This window comes from Trachinotus anak, unplaced genomic scaffold, assembly GCF_046630095.1.
Source record: "Trachinotus anak isolate AG129_WGS33_773 ecotype Australia unplaced genomic scaffold, CSIRO_AGI_Tana_v1 ptg000018l, whole genome shotgun sequence".
Taxonomy (NCBI): Eukaryota; Metazoa; Chordata; class Actinopteri; order Carangiformes; family Carangidae; genus Trachinotus; species Trachinotus anak.
Genome location: NW_027273869.1, coordinates 2,565,492 through 2,579,044, shown reverse-complemented (window position 1 = coordinate 2,579,044; position 13,553 = coordinate 2,565,492). Strand labels below are relative to the sequence as shown.

General features: G+C 41.6%; 1 protein-coding gene and 1 non-coding gene across 8 annotated transcripts; both read left to right on the top strand.

Moving 5' to 3' along the window:
• Positions 1-108: 108 nt before the first annotated feature.
• Positions 109-13,509, top strand: LOC139635074 (trichohyalin-like). Of its 7 annotated transcripts, none has more exons than XR_011694124.1 (5): positions 109-4,893; positions 6,539-8,467; positions 8,596-10,992; positions 11,131-11,333; positions 11,965-13,509. XR_011694124.1 is itself a non-coding variant. In XM_071502032.1 (5 exons), exons 2-5 carry the CDS (start codon positions 6,682-6,684, stop codon positions 11,152-11,154), a joined length of 1,911 nt encoding a protein of 636 aa, XP_071358133.1. In that variant the 5' UTR covers positions 109-4,893; positions 6,539-6,681; the 3' UTR covers positions 11,155-13,509. The 7 variants fall into 7 exon arrangements, 2 of the variants coding, with proteins under 2 accessions (XP_071358133.1, XP_071358132.1); XR_011694122.1 differs by having other exon boundaries at positions 11,848-13,509; XR_011694123.1 differs by having other exon boundaries at positions 11,843-13,509.
• trnap-agg (transfer RNA proline (anticodon AGG)) lies at positions 3,082-3,153 on the top strand. The gene has a single exon. It is a non-coding gene; the product is annotated as a tRNA-Pro (tRNA).
• Positions 13,510-13,553: the final 44 nt, after the last annotated feature.

Genomic DNA, 13,553 nt, shown 5'->3' with positions numbered 1-13,553 from the left:
GGGTGCTGAAGACTGCCCACTACAGGGCACCAGCCAATCAGAAATTTCCATTACAGTGTTACTAGGTAAAATATGACCAAAGAGGTTTGGTTCATGATGGCCTGGGAAGGTTTGTGGAAACTCCCTGAAGCCCCACGGCCACCACCCTCTTAAAACTGCTGAAAAACAATTGTTTTCTTGATGTAAGGGACAGGTCAACATGACATCAACACCCCCACGACAGGAGGGCTCTGGTTAAATCCTACAGTTTAGAGAACAGTCGTGGACCACTCTCAGTCCCCCTGCTTTCAGTCTTGGTTCCTTCTTCCCACCCTTTGTTCTTTTATCCCTCTTTTCTCCTCTCACTAGCTTTACTTTTGTTCCTTTCTTTCTCCATTTGCCCTGATCTCCTCACGTCTGTCTCGTGATTGTGTTGTATGTTTAATTTTGCTTTTTAGTCGTCATGAGCAGCAACATCCCCTGGCACTCCTCATGTGTTTACATGTGTTGTCAAGCCAAGTTGTGGTGTCTGTGACACCCACAGTGGGTTAAGTATTCAAATGTGTTATCACACAATTTGTATGTAATGTATATATTTATTTTCTATACTTATTACTGTCTGTTTTGTATGCGTTTGTGTTATATATTAGAGTATGGGTAACCTTTCACTGTCCATTTTGTGGTGCGCACTGAATGATTTGATGAGCATGAAAATGATTAACAGTGGAGCGATGGTTGAAATGCTCCTTTCTAACAAACGTGTTGTTTTTGTCTTGTAGGGATCATCTGTGTAAAGACTGTAGCCATGTTTAGCATAGTGGAGAGAGCTGTCACAGCAGAGATGGTAGTGAAAATAGAAACTAAATCCAGGTTGTTATGGGAAATTCCATTGAATTAAAAACAAGACAGACATGTTTTATACTGTTTCTCTTTTACATTTGACTCTTACGTGAGCTTTGCAGGGATTTTAACAGATTATGGGCATTTTATTACAGATTATTGCCTTGTATTCTTGTATTCTCTGTATCAAAAACATAAATCTTAATTAATATGTGATGTTGTTTACATGTAGGCATAATAAAGGGGGTTTTACTGTAGATATTGTTTTGGGTTTTCTTCAATAAAATGGCAACGTTTAAGTTTCTGCAGGCAGATTAAAAAATACTTGAGTTTGTTGTCCACTGAGCAGAAGACAGAGCTGCTAAACACACAATCTGTGGCTTTCACTTTCTTCAAAAATACTTCAAAAATGAAATAATACAATAATAACAATATAATCACATGTTGTTGTGGAACTGCAGAATGACTTTTAATAACAGCAGTCAAAGACCACATCTTATGGTCTGCATCCTGAGTGTAGTTCAAGTAACCTGCTGTGGAGCCCTGAAGTCTTTCAGCTTTCTCTATGTGTTATGATTTTGGATTTCCCCTGCCGACGTGTCCGTCCGCCACAATACAGTCAGTGACAGTCAGGTCTCTGAATGTGCCGGCATGCTGAAGGCATGACCATGATGTGTTAGAACCACTGCCAGATTCATGGGCGAAGCTGTTCCCCTAACCCCCCACCTGTACATTCACAAAGAAAGTCTCACATTACAAGATGCAGTCTGTTTGCAGGTTTTTACACTTTCCTATAAATCATGTTTGTTTTTGGTTCGAAACAGACGGAGAGAGAAAGAGAGAGAGAACCAAACAGAAACTAAACTAGCCCTCACAGGCCGATAGAGGTCTAACTCTGAGCCCTCGTGGACCAATCAGGAACACAAAGTGTGGCTGACGCTGGAACTTTGCCTGCATTTATAAAAACGTTCAAAGTGCCCACTTGTCCTCTGTCTTTTCGACCTCTTCTTGAAGACTTCTTGCTTTTTTCTTATAATACGAATTCAATATTCTATAACCAAGCTTTATTGGCATGGCAATAACCATATTCCCACAGGCTTACTCTATGTGGAGCAGTGTTTCCTTATGTGTGTCACTGGTCATGTGTCACTGAGTCATCTCTCTGACACTCCTCCTGGGTGTTTGTCTTTAATGCAATCCTTAAAAAACGTTCCCACCATATCCTGTATAATACTCAGGGATGAAGTATTGTGTTCTCAATGCACTGTTTTTTCTTTGTCTCTATACTAAAAGACGTGAGTTGTTTCAGCAATTTCATTGCATTCACTGAATTGTTGATTTCATTAAGTAGCCTATAGTTCTGGTTCAAAAAGATAAGAAAAAAAACCAAACACACCATTATTCTTATGATTGTCATAATTATTCAGCAGATAATTCAACTGTTGTGAAGTGACGTTTAATGCACGAATGACTAATGTTACTTCACCCGCTGAAATCCTGTTCACTCTTAAACCCTGCCCTGATGAGAAAGCTGCTAAGACCGTGAATGACTGAATTGTATCCATGTCTAAATATAGCTCAGCTGTTGTATTTATTCCGTCCTCAGCATTGTGCATGAACACATTCAATAGAGATTCAAGGACAAAAATCCTTTGTTTTGCTCGTCCGCCATAACGAAAGTAAGAGTTGTGGTAAAACAGTAAAGCAGACGTTTCGTGTAACGTCAGCGTTCTGCGCCATCAGCGGACAGTGCTCAGTACCACAGCTCAGCGGGGGGCAGCGCTGCCGGGGGGTCTGAGCCTCTCCGGGCCGGGGACATGTGTAACGGGCACTTACGGGCTTTTTCTTAACGAAAAAACAACAGTTCTCTTCACTTCGAGCTTTAATGTAGTTTAATGTTGTACACGCACGCCTCAGGTATTTCTCCCGTACGTTCCTGCGGCACCGGAGGCCGCCAATCAGAGGCAGAGAGGGGCGTGTCTTCACGGAACACGGGCGGGAAAATATTCATGCCACAGACGGATCACATCTATGATCACAAGCTGTGCAATGTCAGGTGCACTGCTCCGGCAGCCCAAACTGTTTAATCTCACCTGACAGGTGTTTGGCCGGTGTGGGTGGTCTGGAGCCCTGTTCGTCAGTTAGAATGTTTGCAGAGGGAAAAAGCGCACAACATAACAAAACACTGAAACACTATCACACCTGAGAAACACAGACACCTTGGTACAGATGAGAAATAGAGGAAAAAGCCTCCTGACCGTCGGCTCGTTGGTCTAGGGGTATGATTCTCGCTTAGGGTGCGAGAGGTCCCGGGTTCAAATCCCGGACGAGCCCTCCTTTTAAGCCTGGAGGGTCACAGCAATCTAAACAGCTACAGTGAAGTTTCTCTCTCAGGTAAATGGAAAACACAAGGTTTCATTCGCTAAGATTAAACTTCAACAGAAAACATGAGGATGAGAAGTTACATGAGAAAAAACTCATAAAGGATGCAAAGAAAGACATCATGGTTTTTCGATAGGACTTCCCTGCCTTTAAGGAGGCTTTTTCAAATGCTCTAGTCTTTGTGTGTAACGAAGCACCCTGAGACGTCCCTTTAGAAAAGAAAGAGAAAAAACACATACATTTAAGATACTCACATGTACAAATGATTGGCATGTAAGCAAAAATAGTGCAGACGGCAGTAATTGACAAGAAACAACTGTAATTATTAAGTGAATTTGAGTGATGTCACAAGTTGCATATACAGGGGTCTCCTCTGTGTCATCAGCAGTCTGATCTCACACTTGCACTAAACTAATCAGATGTTACTACACTGACATTGCCTATAAATTCTCTAAGTTACTCCGTTGTTGATATTTTAACAGTTTTATAGGTCATGACTAACGTTTCGGTAGAAAATATTTAAAGATTTTTTTTTTTTTTTTCAATTAAAGTTTAATCTGCATAGCCATAGATATGGTAAGCATGTAACCTGTCATTGAGAATGTATATGGATATTTATAGGTAAGATATTGACAACAATTCCTCATAACATCATCAATATTTCTTTTTGTCTCAATACTTACCAACAGAACACAGCGTTAATTCAGAAGAAACTGAAGTAACTCAAACAGTTGCATTCCACATTTTATCCATACATTTATTGTTCTGTGCTCAAAAATGTGTTTTGCTTTTTGGTACTTTATTCGAATCTTTGAGCTTCACTGCACAGAATGATGTATGCGCAGTATCTGACATTAGAAGACTGTTTCCTGCTGCACAGGCAAATTTTCTCTGTGCTCGGCTTAAAACTGAGTTGAAAAAAAAATCCAATATGCAGTTTAAACAAGCACACATACTGTACACAGAGAAAGGATTGGAGACATCTTGTGTCCAACAAGTAACATTTTGAAATGAGCAATATTTTATATGCATAGATTCTGGCTTTTTAATTGCTTAAAAGTAGGAGATGCAGCTAATTGTAAATATTTTTTTCTGTAAGTAATTGAACTTTTTGTGGAAATTTTTTTTCACAAAAGTTATTTTTCAGAACAGTATTTTTTTGGTCTTAAAATATAAAATATCAAAGTATTTTGAATAGTCAGGTTATCAGTCGACCACCACCAAAATCATTATATTTTTATAAAGGCTATATTATAGACCCGGTCACTATTTTTATTTATTATGACTTTTATTTATAAATGCAAGTGCAAAAAAATGCTTAAAGTGTGTGACAATATAAGGGGAGAAAAGAATTGTAACAAGAAAAAAAATCCATTGGGTGCATAGCAACCAGCCGCTCTTCTCACATAACTTAAAAAAAATGTAATTAAAAAAAAAAAAAAATTTACAGATCAAAACACACAAAACATATCTACAATCAAAACCGAACATATTAGGAAAACACGATAAAATGAAAATAAATTAAAAAATTTAAATTAAAAAAAATAAATAAAATTAAATAAAATTAAATAAAAAAGTGTGCATAGCAACCACCTACTGCTGACCAATAGTAACTACGTTCCAGAATGGTGGTAGAATATAAATTCAGACGCAGAGCTCCCAGAAGTCCCTTTCACCGAGAACTTCGGAGAGGTAAGTGGAATTTAATACTAAGCTCCCTTAGCTAGGTTTGGTTAGCTAGCTAGCTAACGTTAGCTAACGCATTATCTAAACGTTAGCTAACGTTAGATAACGTTAGCTAGCTAGCTAACCAACCAAACCTAGCTAGCTAAAGTTAGCATTAGCTTAGCATTAGCATCTGGGCTTACTATTAAAAAAATAATGCTGTTATATAAGTAATGCTGTTATTGTGTCAATAGTTACTTTTTTTCATTACATACATTTAGTTTACAGTGTTGGGCAAAACATCATTGAGTGCTGAGTGTTAGAGTAACGTAATTTTTCAGTAACGCTAATGAGTAACGTATTTGTACACCGGTATTTGGAGATCGGCTTGCTCGAAGTCTCACTTGGAGGCTTGGGACTGGCCGTGTTGAGTGAAGACCCTGCGCTACGGTCGGTACCTGTTAGCTAGCTTAGCAGGTGCTGCTGGCCAACGGTTCGCGTCAGTCAACGTAGAGTGACGGGACATGTGGAGTGCAGTCGCAGGACGTTAGCCGTTGATGGTCAGTAAAACACCCAAACCGAAGGCTGGCTGCTAGAAGTAAAGTGTCTTGTCTGTCATTTCTACACGAGTTAAATTCAGAAAATGCAAAATGGGAGTGTGTGGCAGCTTCGGAGTGTGTTTTAATCCATTGAAAGCGCAGCAATTAATAACGAAAAGTAATGAAGCGTTCCTTTTTTTCTGTTAACGAAATTAACTTGGCTACTTTTTCAATGAGTAATAAAAAATGGGTAAAGAACTATGGTTGTACGGAGGTTATGCTTATATATTTGTCACTAAACGTAGTAATAGTATGTTGGCGGCTATGCCGTTCTTGCTCACTAAAAGGTAGTGATGGTTCTATATATGAGCTATTCTCAAAGTCCGGACCGAACGGCAAGTCAATCCGGACCCAGTCCACACGTTATATTAGGGATGCATTGGTACGATACAATGAAGTGTATGTTTACTACATTCAAAAAATGTTTTATTCTCATCAATGAATTGTTCGTTTTGTAAATTATAATATATCTTAGATTTTAGATTCTGTCGGTGTCATTATCAGAGACGCAGCAGAGAGGGAGGTGTTGTGTCCCGTTGCCATGGCATTATCTAAACGTGCAAAGAAAAGAAAGGTAGACTTAGAAAACCGAGCTTTCAAAGATGATTGGACAGAGAAATATGCATTTATTTTGCCCCAGTCCAGCACAGGGCCCTGTGTCTAATTTGCTCAGAGACAGTTGGAGTCGTGAACTGTCAAAAGTTGGAGCAAACAGTGCCATTTCCTCTGGTTGTAGGCTGTAAGCAAATTTAATAAAAGAGATCTGCTTATCACTAGTTGTTCGGACCTTTGATCTTACCTAGAAATCAGATTTGGACCTTTGAATATCAAGTTTGAGAACCCCTGCTGTATAAGGTCAGAGCTCTGCAGCTGGTCAATCACAGCCCCCGTTGTTACACTTCTTTAAACACTTTTAACAGCCTGGTAATGAAAGTGATCACAGAGTGGGGGCCGTAAATCTGAAGCAGGCGACAAATTCATTGTGATGAGGAATGTGTAAATGGAGTAATTAAAGTCTATTTAAAATTCATTTTGCAATTAAATTAAAACAATAATATGAATTTATCTTTCAGAATACTGAACAGTGAGATCAACACAAGCAGACAGAGTGAGAATAAAGACAGGCTGAGAGCAGAGAGAGAGAGAGAGAGACAGGTGCAGGAGGAGAGGGAGAAAAGAGTGAGACAGGAGAGAGGAAGCTGAAAGACAGGAGAGGATGGAAAGAGGCAGGAGGGAGGAAAGAGAGAGGCAGGAGGAGAGAGAGAGGCAGGAGGGGAGAGAGAGACAGGAGCAGGAGGAGAGAGAGAGACAGGAGAGGGTGGAGAAAAGAAGGAGGAGGAGGGAGAAAAGAGAGAGACAGGAGCAGGACAAGAGAGAGAGGCAGGAGAGGGAGGAAAGAGAGAGACAGGAGCAGGAGGAGAGAGAGAGACAGGAGAGGGAGGAAAGAGAGAGACAGGAGCAGGAGGAGAGAGAGAGACAGGAGAGGAGGGAGAGAAGGAGGAGGGAGAAAAGAGAGAGACAGGAGCAGGAGGAGAGAGAGAGACAGGAGAGGGAGGAAAGAGAGAGACAGGAGCAGGAGGAGAGAGAGAGACAGGAGAGGAGGGAGAGAAGGAGGAGGGAGAAAAGAGAGAGACAGGAGCAGGAGGAGAGAGAGAGACAGGAGAGGGAGGAAAGAGAGAGACAGGAGCAGGAGGAGAGAGAGAGACAGGAGAGGAGGGAGAGAAGGAGGAGGGAGAGAAGAGAGAGACAGGAGCAGGACAAGAGAGAGAGGCAGGAGAGGGAGGAAAGAGAGAGGCAGGAGCAGGAGGAGAGAGAGAGACAGGAGTGGGAGGAAAGAGAGAGGCAGGAGCAGGAGGAGAGAGAGAGACAGGAGAGGGAGGAAAGAGAGAGGCAGGAGCAGGAGGAGAGAGAGAGGCAGGAGAGGGAGGAAAGAGAGAGGCAGGAGCAGGAGGAGAGAGAGAGGCAGGAGCAGGAAGAGAGAGAGAGACAGGTGCAGGAGGAGAGAGAGAGACAGGAGAGGGTGGAGAAAAGGAGGAGGAGGAGAGAGGAAAGAGCGAGACAGGAACGAGAGGAAAGGGAGAGATGGGAGGATATAGAGAGACAGTTGACGAGGGAGAGAAGGAGTAGTGATAAAAAAGAGAGACAGGAGTGGGAGGAGAGAGAGAGACAGGAGAGGGAGGAAAGAGAGAGACAGGAGTGGGAGGAGAGAGAGAGACAGGAGAGGGTGGAGAGAGAGAGACAGGACAGGGTGGAGAAGAAGAGGAGGAAGAGGGAGAAAAGAGAGAGAGAGGAGCAGGAGGAGAGAGAGAGACAGGAGAGGGAGGAGAGAGAGAGACAGGAGATGGAGGAAAGAGAGAGACAGGAGCAGGAGGAGAGAGAGAAACAGGAGAGGAGGGAGAGAAGGAGGAGGGAGAAAAGAGAGAGACAGGAGTTGGAGGAAAGAGAGAGACAGGAGTGGGAGGAGAGAGAGAGACAGGAGAGGGTGGAGAAGAAGAGGAGGAAGAGGGAGAAAAGAGAGAGAGAGGAGCAGGAGGAGAGAGAGAGACAGGAGAGGGAGGAGAGAGAGAGACAGGAGCAGGAGGAGAGAGAGAGACAGCAGAGGGAGGAGAGAGAGAGACAGGAGCAGGAGGAGAGAGAGAGACAGGAGAGGGAGGAGAGAGAGAGACAGGAGAGGGAGGAGAGAGAGAGACAGGAGAGGGTGGAGAAGAGGAGAAGGAGGAGGGAGAAAAGAGAGAGAGAGAGACAGGAGAGGGAGGAGAGAGAGAGACAGGAGAGGGAGGAGAGAGAGAGACCGGAGAGGGAGGAGAGAGAGAGACAGGAGAGGGTGGAGAGGGAGGAGAATAGTGGGGAGAAACAGGAGGAGGTGACAGAGAGAGCTGAATCTTTCCCAAAGAAGGGGCTGATTTCAAACCTGAAAATACGCTACCTGGAACACCAGAAGCACCAGATCCTGAAGGCCATTTCAAAGACCTACAAGAAGGAGGAGGCCATTGTTGCTGGTGGTAAGACATTCAGCACCACACTGTACAGTTTCTTTCACACATGTATGTGATGCTTCCTGTACTTAACTGGAGGGTTGCAGGTGTCGGGCTGTACCCCAGGCTTATCTTTGATCTTCTCTTTCTTTCAGATGACACTGCTGAAATGAAGGAGGTCAGAACGTGGAGGCAACAGGGTAAGAGAATTAAGCTGCTAGAGAAGCAACAAAAAATGGAAGCGAAAATAAAACACAAGAAGGAGAGGGAAGAGGGGGAAGATGATGAAAACAAAGTGGGTATGTTTTCAAAAGTTAACATGTTCTTGCTCAGCATATGGTAATGTGAACAGTACTGTTAGAAAATGCAAATCCGACAGTGTCGCAGCTGGTATGATCCCATCACAGTGTCCAGAAATCAAAGAATAAGAATCTTACATGACAACAACTTAGAGCAGTCTGGAAATGGCATCACACCAGATGCAACGCTCGTTAACAGGCTGACGGTCCGACCAATGAGGACTCAGTCATCAATACTACATTATTACTACATTAATACTTTAGTATGCAGTTCTCATGGGTCAGACCATACCCATATTGTAACTCAGTTTTCATGCTGATCTCAGCTACACACCTATAAATTTAGACACACAAACAATACCACCCGCTATCACAGCAGGTAATGATCTGAGCAAAATCAGATGACTTCATGTAATTCTATAGGTTTAACCATCTGAGAAGGAGAAGATCATTTCTAAAGCAGTAATATAAAATAAAGGTATTTGTCCTCCGATGAGGGGGGGTGGGGGCGGGTCAAAATTCAAATTTAATGAAAGTATATGTACGTGTGAGCACAAATAGGACAATGAGAAGCATAGATGATTACAGTGATGTATGTTTGGCAGCACAATTCAATCCCGTCACATAAAATGTGATATGATCGAATCTAATCATATTGATACATTATCATTAACATTGTCGTAGATAACCAGCCAATAGCAATGTAGTCACTGTTGTCTTCGTCACTTGATATTTACCTGCTGTGACAGTGTGTGGCTTGTATTGTTTTCACCTTGTGAATCTGTGTCAAGATGGCAAGATGTGGTCCTGGATGCACCGACTGTGATAGAAACTACCACAGGTGGTTTTGAGAACACTGTCAGGTGTTTCTATGTCTGTGTGTGTGTGTGTGTGGACTTATTTAGTCACAACCTGCATGGTACACTGACAAAGTTTTACAGGTGTGAGTTTCAGGATGGGTGTGGTCTGACCCATGAGTACTGAGCGCTTATTTGATAGTTTAGGAATGACTGCTGTGTATCCGTCAGCATGTTGACAGGCGTCACAGCTGAAAATGTGACCATCACAAGATGGTCTCTAGTCATTATTATTAACTTATTTATTAATATTATTATTTATTAATTAATTATTATTATTATTCAGTTTAGCTTAAACGTCAAAAAAAGGTAAGAAGCTTGCATATTTATTGCAGTCTTTTGACAAATGAAAAAAGTAATATAATCTAAGTGAAATCGCTTATGAGTCTTTAGCTTTAACTAACTGAGAAGGAAAAGAGTTTCTAATAAAGTAATTGTAATACAGAATAAAGTTATTTGTCCTCCGATGAGGGGGGGTGGAGGTGGGTTAAAATTATAGTCAAAAAAGTAATGAGAAACACAAACGCCCAACACAAAACAATGCAATCAATTCTAATACTGTAAAACCTAATCTAATGTAATATCGTCAGATTTGATCTAAGGCCACTCCGACATGTCCGTTATGTAAAGCACAAGTTATACTGCGAGGGTCCCTGTGGTACACACTTCAACGTCTCCCTTTATCTGTTAGTTCCACATGGACCATTCACAAGCACTCAAACATTTTAGGATTAAAGTAGTAAGAAGAGGAAAGGAGAATAAACATTTTCAAAAAAGGAGACAGAAACAGTTTGTTTTGTCCAAAACACTTCAACACAATCAAATGTAATAGTATATTATGGATTTTAATCCAGCGTTCAGTGAGATGAACATTTGTGGTTTGCGTTGTTTGCAATCTGTGAAATCAAATATAATCCTGTTCAACATGTCAGCGCTGACACATAAAAGAAACACAGCACTGTTGTTGTCAGCGAGGCTCACAGATGATGACTCAGGGTTGCAAAGCAAAACAAGACCAGACAGAGAGGTGAGCTGAAGGCGGCGACCCACTGAGCCTGCCACACATCAGTGAGTGAAGTGGATCTACTTGTAATAAAGAAATCAGGATACACCACACCAAATGACCACTGGTAGTCAACCATGTTCAAAGAGCTCAGGGGTATTGGAGGTGACCCATACTCCCTCGTGATTGACGATTGACAGGTCGCATTTATCAAGCATATGTGTGTGTGGTAGTCTGCTACTTCAGTATGACACTGAACAAAAAAAAGTTGGATGGTGACACAGCAGAAGCTGTGGCCTCCACTCTGACCTCTGCTCTACAGTGCTTTATGTTGCAGATGGCTGCAGTGTTTCACCACCTGCTCCACAGAAACCTAATTCTCCAGCTGTGTGTGTAAGTATGACAGTTGAAATATGTCCAAGCTGCCTTTAGTACTAGCTTCTTTTCACACAGCGCTCTTCACCGCTGTGAGTATGCAGAATTGTACAGCTTCATCAAGCCTGGTGAAATCCCTTTGACATTTGTACATAGGTCACGGAGGCTCTCCATCCATGACTGCTGTTTGCACATACTCAGCGTCAGCGTGGAGAAACTGAAGCTTCACTTTCAGCTAATCAAAGACCACCAGAGAGGTTATGATGCTGAAATCCTGCACCAGTTCCACAGTGACCCTGTTAACAAAGTGTACCCGTTTGAACAACAATTCTACAAAAATCTCCCTGATCTCCAGAGCGGTGAGACCTGCTGTTTAATTATTGTGTCAGTTTTACTAGTGTCAGGCTGTGATGCTAAGAGCAGAGGATTTCTTTCACCAACGAGAGGGACAAGAACCACGCATGTGTGTGTGTGTGTGTGTGTGTGTGTGTGTGTGTGTGTGTGTGTGTGAGAGAGAGAGAGACAGACAGAGCAACAGAGCTGAAGACAAGACAAGGAGAACGAGGACAAGAGATAAGTTTTATTCCATACATTAATTGAGATGGTCAGTTAAAGGCCCACATTTTGAACTACTCTTTAAAAAGCTTCATTTTACTTCATATATTCATTCCTAATTTTTTCAGCCTGTTGGTTTTGTTTAACTTCTAATAGAGAAAAGAAACATGTAAAATAACAACTTACAGTATTTTTGAAATGGTTATTTTATGAAATGCTAAATAAATTTATACTGTGAATATATATATAAATTGATCAAGAGGTGTGTGTGTGTGTGTGTGTGTGTGTGTGTGTGTGTGTGTGTGTGTGTCAGGACAGCTGGGCGTGGCCACCTGAGTTTCCAAGGACTGGGTCAGCTCACCACTGTTCATCAGATCGCTGTGTCACTCACAGTGGTGTCACATTCAGACCACTGCTCTGCTCTGCTCTGCTCAGTGTCTGTCTGCCTGTTTCCTGTGGGTCATCCAGCTCACCACCCGAAAGGACTCCAGTGTCCTGTCACCCTCTGAGGATGTCCACCCGTCAGCTCTGCACCAGCTGTCAGCAACTACAACTGCTTCACTCCCTCACCCACGCCAGCAAGTAACCTGCCGCCAGACTTTTCCCCCTTTACCAAAACACCAAACGGTTCATTGCCATCTCAACCTCAAAATCTTCAAATAAAGAACTGTACTTGTTGTACACCTCAGTTTTTGTGTTATGCTTTGTGGGTCCTGATCGTAAAATCTAGTAAAATCTTACAATTTTTAAGAATCTCCACAGACAAAAAAAAAAACTTGAACGTGACTGTTCACACAGTATGGTCTACTTTGTCAGTTTTGCTGTCAATGTCCAAGTATACATGTCAGCACAAACAAGCACAATGTAGTCCAATCTAAATTAGATTGATTAATATGAGATAATTACAATTAGCATAGTTTTTGTCATTGTCACTCTGCTGAACTATATTTTGATGATTTGGTGACATTTATTTTTTACTTGAATGCTAATGAATCACATTTGAGTTTGAAAGGAGTGTAGGAGGGTAGGGATAAGAAGCTTGCATGCTAATAGTTGTGTGCATTCCCTCAATAGATTGGTAAACGGTTCTGACCAACTTCTACAGCTGCACAACTGCTTGAAAGGTTCCCAAGTGGATTTAAAAATCACAGGGAAAGACCTGCCCTCAATGTGTGCATCACAGTGCCTCAGGAAAACCCAAACCATCATTAAGTATAGCTGTCTACAGCTCACCCACCACACTCAGTACTGCCCTCAGGTAAACACTGTCAGGGAACCCACATGCACACCACACAGTGTAGACACAGCTTCTTTCTATAGGCAATCCAACAGGTCAAACACATGTTTTACAGACATTGATTTGTGCTTGTATATTGTAACTTACATGTTTTATTGATATTGTACCATTTATATTGATTTCACATGTCAGAGGCATTTTATAAAGTATAGTTTTGCTGTGGTAAAATAATTAAATTTTATATATACCTGATGGTTTCTATGCAGTGGACAATCAAATTTGAAATGGGGAAAAAAGAGGCATAAATATTCAGATGAAACACCATGGGTGTGAGGAAAAATGTGCCCGTTTCATCAATATAGTTTAAACACAATTTTCTTTATTTTTTTTAACTGTTTAGTTTTATGGGTGAGGTATTAGCTGTACAGCATAACCTTTTAAGTCAAATGGAATTTTTGACAAATAATAAAAATCAATATATACCGTATGTCCTTAGTGTTTGTTGTGACCTGTTTACTTAGAAGAGAACCCCAAATGTAAGAAAGTGCAATGACCGGAAGAGACCTTTAATGTCAGGATTGAGCAAATTTTAGCAACTTTAGATAAAGCAGAGGAATATAATCTGTGACAATGCATTATATTTTACAAACTGATCATTTAATTTACATGTTGAGTCAAACTGAATTATTAATACATGCAGTGGAGTAGAAATGGTTACCTTTCACCACTGCGCTCCCCACAGTACTAAGACAGCAGACAGGAAGAGGTTGTTGGCAGGGAATCAGCT

Excerpts from the sequence above, each read along its gene's own strand:
- LOC139635074 (XM_071502031.1), top strand. The coding sequence starts at position 6,682 with ATGGAAAGAGGCAGGAGGGAGGAAAGAGAGAGGCAGGAGGAGAGAGAG. Across the intron at positions 8,468-8,595 it reads GGAGGCCATTGTTGCTGGTG|ATGACACTGCTGAAATGAAG; the intron begins GTAAGACATTCA and ends TCTTTCTTTCAG. Across the intron at positions 8,641-10,921 it reads CAGAACGTGGAGGCAACAGG|TGCTTTATGTTGCAGATGGC; the intron begins GTAAGAGAATTA and ends TCTGCTCTACAG.